This window comes from Struthio camelus, chromosome 8 (assembly GCF_040807025.1).
Source record: "Struthio camelus isolate bStrCam1 chromosome 8, bStrCam1.hap1, whole genome shotgun sequence".
NCBI classification, from domain to species: Eukaryota; Metazoa; Chordata; class Aves; order Struthioniformes; family Struthionidae; genus Struthio; species Struthio camelus.
This window is the reverse complement of record NC_090949.1, coordinates 9389098-9396576: the sequence shown is the minus strand read 5'-3', so window position 1 is coordinate 9396576 and position 7479 is coordinate 9389098. Positions and strand designations below refer to the sequence as shown.

General features: G+C 52.7%; 1 protein-coding gene across 1 annotated transcript in view; it reads left to right on the top strand.

Annotated features, from left to right (window-relative positions):
• Positions 1-1836: 1836 nt before the first annotated feature.
• The window catches only part of NOTCH2 (notch receptor 2), a 90834-nt gene continuing 85191 nt past the window's right edge, over positions 1837-7479 (top strand). Inside the window, exon 1 of the mRNA XM_068951985.1 lies at positions 1837-1978. Coding sequence (XP_068808086.1) covers positions 1897-1978 — 82 coding nt within the window. The 5' untranslated portion in view covers positions 1837-1896. The remainder of the gene's footprint in view (positions 1979-7479) is intronic.

The following is a 7479-nucleotide window of genomic DNA, read 5'->3' as shown; positions in this document are numbered from 1 at the left end:
GCATGTACGGACACCCAGGAAAGCACCTCCAAGCGCTCAATACACTTTGCTTTCTGTGCACAATCCCTGGACGCATTTCTGCGTGACCATCCCCCCAGTTTTAAAGTCGGGAGCCAAACGGCGTCAGCGGAGAGGAGGAGGAGGAGGAGGCGCGCAGCAGGCGGACGGCTGCCTGCCGGCCTGCTGGCACCTCTCGCATGGCCCCTTGCAGGGGGCTGCACCAGCGAGACCCCGCTCCTCCGCAGCAGGGACGCGCGGCTCCCTCCCAGCCAGGGGACAGGAAGTCTCCGGAGCGATCAAGCCGACAAGCAGTTTGCAAACGCTGATATCGAAACGGGTGCATCGCTGGTTTACAGCACTGGCAACAAAAATCATCGCTCCTAACAGACTGGGCTGCAAAGGGGCCGCTGGGGCGAGCTGACGGCTTGATCTCCCTGCCTTTGTCAGCCAAAGTGCCAGGATTTCCCTAATTGCCACGTTTAAATAGTGATACTGTGGATACGCGGTCTGTTCAGCTCCGGTAATCCCTCGGCTGGCACCGCTTGCACTGCCGGCCCGGCGATCCTGCCCTCCTCCTCCGGGCGCCCCGGGCGGCCGAGGTGCAACTCCCGCGCCCCGGCGATGCGGGGCAATGAAAGCTGGGCAAGCCACGGCGGAAACCCGCGGAGAGCTACACGAAGCGCTGCCAGAGCCCGAGCCCCGCAGGTCCAGCGCTGGCTACCGGCGATCTCCGGAGGGCCAACGGGAGCGGGGTGGGCATAAAACGCCCTGCCCGCGAAGCTGCTCCGTCTGCAGCCGGCAGACGTGACGCCACTTCCTTCTTGTAGCGGGCTCCCTGTCTGATGCGTCTCTGTTTATTTGCATGCGGGGTTGTTAATGAGACTCTAACGAGGTGTGCAAGAGGCAGCAAAGCTGAAGCACCTTTTTTTAGCTTCTCTGACCAAACAGCTTGTTGCTTAACGCCGCAGACCCACAGCCGGCCTCCGGCGGGCCTCGCTCTTCAGGTGGAGCCGGTTGCCCGCGTGGCCCTGCCTCCTCTTCTGGGCGCAGCGTGGGGGCGGCTGCAGGTTCCCCCCCAGCTCGGAGGGGCAGCAGCTCGCCGTCCGGCCAAGCAAAACGCACGTGACGGAGCGCTCGCTGTGTCAAGGCCGGGGATGATAAGTAGAGTTCAGCGCTGGGGGGAGCTGGAAATTGCAGCTTGCAGCGAAACGCCACAATTCCTCCTGAATTAGCCTACACGAGGGAGAACGCGGCCTGGCTGCCTTTCTCTCCTCTCTCCCCAGCTCTGCCTCAGCGCTCGCTTCCCCTTCAGCGTTAGTCGCTGCTGCCCGTCATCCCACGCGCGGAAAGTCCTTTCGCGCCAGCCCGGAGGCCCCCGCGGCCAGAGGGGGCTGCAGGCCGTGCCCTGGCTGCGGCGGGCCTGCGAGCCGCCCGAAGCCTTCGAGGTCTGACAAACCCGGACCCCCCCCCGGGCTCCGTCCGAGGGGCGACACCCCGGGGCCGAGGGGACGCAGGGGGCAGGACGGGCAGCTCCGCCCGCTCGCCCTCGGCCCCGCTGCGAGCGGCCGGCGCGAGGGTTTTCCACGCTTCAAGCGACGGCCCGGGGCTGGCGGGGGCTGGCGGGGGCCGGCGGGTCGGGGCCGGCCTCCCCGTCCGCGCAGGCCCCCCGGCCCCGGCCTCCCCGCGGGCGCCCCCTGGCGGCGGGAGGGCGGGCGGGCGGGCGCGGCGCAGTGGAGGAAGCGGGGGCGGGCCGCGCGGCCGTGTCCCTCCGCGGCGGGCGGCAGGCGCCATCGGCGGCGGTGGTGGTGCAGATCCCTCCGCGCAGCGCTTCGCCGCTCCGCGCCGGGCCGGGCCGGGCCGGGCTGGAGGGGCGGGCGGGAGCGAGCGGCCGTGGCCATGGCCCGCGGAGCGGGGCCGGCGCTCGCCGCCCTGCTCGGCCTGGTGCTGGCCGTGCTGAGCCGCGCCGAGCCCGCGGCGGGTGAGTGCTGTGTGGGGCGAGGCGGGGTGTGGGGTCTTGCTGGGGGCGCGGGCTTGTGGGGCGTGGGGCCGCGCCGTGGGGAGGGGGGGTGTGGGGCGGGAGTTGCCTGGGCTGAGGTCGCCTTTGGGGCGGGCGGTGTTGGGGGGCGGGGGGCTCGGGCAGAGGGGGGTGTTCGGGGCCGTGTCCGTGGGGCGAGGTGGTGTCGGGGGTGTGGGTCAGGGTGGCGTGGGGGGTCAGGACCATGTCCGTGGGGTGTGGGTCAGGGTGGCGTGGGGGACTCTGGGCCGTGTCCGTGGGGTGCGGGTGAGGGTGGCGTGGGGGACTCTGGGCCGTGTCCGTGGGGTGCGGGTGAGGGTGGCGTGGGGGACTCTGGGCCGTGTCCGTGGGGTGCGGGTGAGGGTGGCGTGGGGGACTCTGGGCCGTGTCCGTGGGGTGCGGGTGAGGGTGGCGTGGGGGGCTCTGGGCCGTGTCCGTGGGGTGCGGGTGAGGGTGGCGTGGGGGACCCTGGGCCGTGTCCGTGGGGTGCGGGTGAGGGTGGCGTGGGGGGCTCTGGGCCGTGTCCGTGGGCTCAGGGTGGCGTGGGGGGCTCGGGACCATGTCTGTGGGGTGTGGGCCAGGGTGGCGTGGGGGCTTTGGGCTGTTTCTGTGGGGTGGGGAGGGGACCCTGGTCCCCCAGGGGTCTGCAAAGGGGGTCTGCCCGGTGATGTGCCCCCCCACCCCAAGTCATCCCAGCCTGTCTGAGAGGCCCCATGGGGCGGAGGAGGAAATGCTTCTCTCTGGGTTTTTGCCTCAAAATCGATAGGGCCCGCCTGGCGTGGGGGTGTGTACCAGGCAAGCAGGACTCTGCTGCGCCAGGGCTCGGGGTGGGTGTTCGGCCGGTAGCTTGGATGAAAATGACCCCAGCATTTCCTTTGGGTGGGAATCGACAGCAGAGGCTAAAGGGCGAGATGTCACTTGTGTCTTGGAGTGTGGCGTAATGTTAATGTGTGGTGGTGTCAGTAACGCAGGAATTACTCAATGGGGATTTTTGTCTCCTTGGCCAAAGCACGGTCCTTGTATGAAAAGCCAGAGTGACCGCGAGCCACCCCTGACCCGCCTTCGGTGTGCTCCTTGGGGTTTTGGGATCACTGGCCTCCCGGAGACCTTTGCGGATCCAGGGTGTTGTAAACCTGGAGTCCAGGCTTTCAAGAGCGCAGCTGGCTTTAAAACAGTGAGAGGGCCATAACATATCCTGTGGTAGGAAGACTAAGAATCACACTCTGGTGTGGGCTTAAATGTAGTGGGAAGCTTATATAGAAGTTTTCCTTTACTGACAGTGTAGTAATAGTATTATATACTGTTGCAAAAGGATGAATTGAGTGTTTTGAGTTTTTGATTTGGAAATGCAAGAGGAAAAAGGCTTACTTCTTTCCATCACTTAAAACGTAAACGTGATGCACAGGGATTTCAACTTTATTGAGGAAATACCTATATATTCAGAAAGATGGGAGGACTTTATAAAATTGCTTCTTACTTCTTTAATTGTCAATTAACAAGCAGTTCAGGCTAGATGAATCTATGTGTGCATGCTTGTGTATCTGAAGAAACTGCACTTTTTCATTGGTGCTCCCTGTTCTGTGTTGGCATTGGCCATAAGTTTTCCTGCCAGGCTGGAGGATGTAGTCCGTAGCCTTAACCGATTGGTCCTGATGGATTTCATGCCTCGCTGAGAAGCCTCCCTGTTCAAGGGATAAATCATGTGCAGCCTTGCAACACTTGAAAGCTATCAAGGACCAGCAGTAGTCCTTGACTACTTGTCAGAAGACTCTTCAGGAGATCACTCTTCACAGGTCATCTGAAAACTGAAGTGATGGGAGAGAGCGGTAGTGGAAGTTGTTTAGTGCTTGACCAAGTGAGCCGCTGATAATATCAGCGGTCTGAATCTTCATTATGGTCAGGAGTAGAAGCTGATACCTGCAGAGTTTTGACCACTGCTGCTATCTTGGATACTGAATAGCGTGGTTAATCTGTCTATGTGTTTTGCCTTTGAAATGATCATTATTTGTCTTTTGGGAGGAATGCTTTTTTGTGAATCTGAAATTTGACTTGCTTAGTGTTATTACTAAGTTAGAAGAAAATGGTTGGACTAAGAAAAGCTGCTTCCTGAATATGTTTTGGCCAGGTTTGCTCAGAAAGGGTGGGAAAAAGAAGGCTCTTTCAAGGGTAGGCGTCTTAAAAATTGAGCAGTTTGGTAGGGTAGATGCGTGGTACATGTTGGGGCTATTATTTCAGAAAATGATTTATGCAATCCGGTAAGATGGCAAAATACTATTTTTGCAAAGACTAAATGTCATGCCCGTTTATTTAAACTGTAGCTTAATGCTAGGAACTTATCAGTTTGTTGCTAGCCCTAAGAAGTTGCTTTTCTGACAGGCAAGGCATCTTCGCTTTCTATATCTGGGAGGCTGATTTAAGTCCTCCTAAGCTGCAGAAGTTGAGTTTTCATTGTGGATCAAAACTCGTTCCACTGCTAAATAAAGACTGGCTGTCAGAGATGACAAATCTAGAATGAAACGACTGCTGTTTTAATAAGGTGTTGACCTGCATATGGTTGTTGGGAGTAGAAGCTGTGGCTGGAACAAATAGAGAAGGAAAAATGAAATCACCGAAAGGGTGTTTTCAAATACACATGTATTCACCTGTCATGATGCTCTTGTGCAAGAGACGGCAGGCGTCTGATGTCAGCCCTCTTGGTCAATGCATAGGAGGCTCCTGGATGTGCTCAGCGCTATGGTTTGGACTCCTCAACTCTGCCTCATCATGCAAGTCCAATGGTGTAGCAACTTGCTTTTCCAGTTGAGCCTTTGTTTTCTGAAAGACTGGAGTTGAAGTTGCAGTAAGCTGGGGTGGGGCAGGAACACCTGTACTGTTGGTGAGAACGCTCCTGATAATTGCTGTTAATGTTGACCGCATTTGTTCCTTTTCTGACCAGACAGCAGTGGGTCAAATGGGAATCCTCCTTAGTTAAGCTCCCTGTAATTATCCACCATTATTATTATTAGCCTTGTTAATGCAAAAGTGAACTCTGAGCTTCTCTAAGCCCAAATTCACCAGATTGCAGTTGACTATCAGCCCTTGATTTCTAACAGATTCCAGTACGTCTAGAGCACCGTAAGGGTATTACCTTGGGGAGCCACAGCTTGGGATCTTTACTCTTAAAACACAAGACTTTTGAAGACTTTAGATGACGCTGACAGTGCTGGTCTGTTTGCTTGAGGTGGATTTGCTGAAGAGCAAGTTTTACTTGATGATTTGAAGGTGTTACTGTCTGTCAAATTTGTTCTTATCAAAGATGCTGATTTAGACTTTCAAAACTGAGTGTAATTACCATCTGGCTAGCTTACATCACTTCCTGCAGGGCATCACTTAGTCAATTCAAAATATGTGAAGATACTCTCCTAAATGTTCTCAAGGCTTGAATCTCTGGGAGCAGAGGAGTTATGGCTCTGGTAGTATTTGGCATTTGAATTTCTTACAGTGGGTAGACTGGGCTTTTGTCAGCTTCCCCAGTATTTATTTTTCCTCTTATTTCTTGTCTTGTTGCTGCTGCAGTAAGTTGGTATTTTTCTTTAGTATTATTGATCTAGTCCCATTCAGCTTCTCCTGATTTTTAAAAACAGTATTTGTGTTCTGGAGGGGAAACCACGGCTAGGGTTTGAACGTTTGGGCTGAATGTAGCCGTCGTTATCCTAATGGTTTAGGGCAGATGGGATTTGGATGTGTACGCTCTGTAAAACTAGGACTAAATGCAAGAAGAGCAGCAGAACTCTTGACGGCCTGCTTCTTCTGGAGTTAGGGAGCTTATTTAAAGACAAAACCAAACGTTCACAACTTTCAGTTGACATAACTTCATTTCCTTTCAGTTTGTACTCTTGACTAATGACTGTGAAGCCAAGGAATGGTATAGTGATTATTAATTCCGACTCCTCCTTTGGGACATAGTAAGGAAATGTCATCCGTGTTGGAAAAAGAATTTTCCTAAACATCTGTGTTAAAATGCCCTTTTGTAGTTACGTTCTTAGTTTCTATGAATTCTTTCTAAGATCATCTTGCCAACAGAAGTCAAGGGCTGTGTCTGGTCAATGCCCATCCAGAAGAAATAGTGCCTATATCATTCTAAATACATGATCATCTGAGTGCTACAGAAATAATCATTCATTCTATTTAGAAAATAGTCTGTTCCTAGGGCGCATGTCCTTTTTTTAGCCTGCATAAGGATGAAAAAAGAGCTTTGTATCTGCAAATGGCATTAGTGCCCGCTGTTTGTTCCATGCAGCAAGCCTTAATCTTGTTTCTCTGACATCACCGTTTATCGCTGTGGAAGCGATGATAATGACAAGTAGTGGGCTACCATTTCTGCAGAGGCAAACATTCTTAATGTTCAGATTAATGCAGATTTAGTAATGGAGGGTGACGGAAGACTTTGGAGAATGCGGCAAGCATAGTTTCTGTCTGCCACATTTCCATGGAAACACCAATACCTCTTCAGCTCTTTAATTGCCTTAACTATGTTTTTTGTTGAAAACTTTTTTTAAGTAAGTGCTTTGTGTTGCAGTTCTGGATTGTAGATGTTTTGACTTTGTGTGGGAAAACTCTGAAAACATGGGAAGGCAGGAAACAACAGCTGTGAAAGTAAATAGAGAATATGATTGACAAACTTTTAAAGTGTATTACAAGTTCATCCGAAATTCAATATATATTATGACTCGAGCTTTTATCAGTAGTTCTTGAACAGGAATAGTGTCACGTGAACTGTGGCCGCATCTGATAGAAGCAGTAGTCTTCCTACAGGTTCCTAGGTCTGAGACTTTGAGGTCAGAAAGACTCCATTTCTGTCTATGAACTTGGACAACAGTTCCCCAGCTCTGCTCTTAAGAGAACAAACTAATACTTTCTACCTGTGCCTAGATGTTCAGTCTCTTTGACTGGAGAAGAGATTTGAAACAGATGATTTTAGGGCATGTGGTTCTGCGAGTCTGAGAGCTTGTGGGACCACCTCTAGCTTTATATAATGTAGTTGGGTTTGCTGTTTGCACTCTTGAATTTAACAAACTGATGGACTTCTAAAGCAAAATTTCTTCTTCTTATAGGCTTGTTACTTCTAAAATCCACTTAAATATTTGATTTTGGCAACTGTTTTTATGCTTTCCGTATGGAGTCTAGAGAAGCTAGTGCAGAAAACCAGTTTAGACAGATGCTTGAGGTTTTCTCTCTCAAAAGGTATAGGGGATTGGCTGTGTCTCTTCCCACTCCTCTGAGCTCTGATCAGCTTCTCAGTTGAGGAGTGTTGAGCTATCCAGTTTATTTCAGACTTTTATTTGTACGAACAGTGGAGGGCATTTGAAGGGCACTGAATGTGCTCTGTTGGCAGTTTTCTTTTGGCTTTACTTGTTCCTGGGATGTACTGGAATCTGGGGGGGCATCTCTTTTCCCGGTCAGTACCATATGCATGCACTCAGACT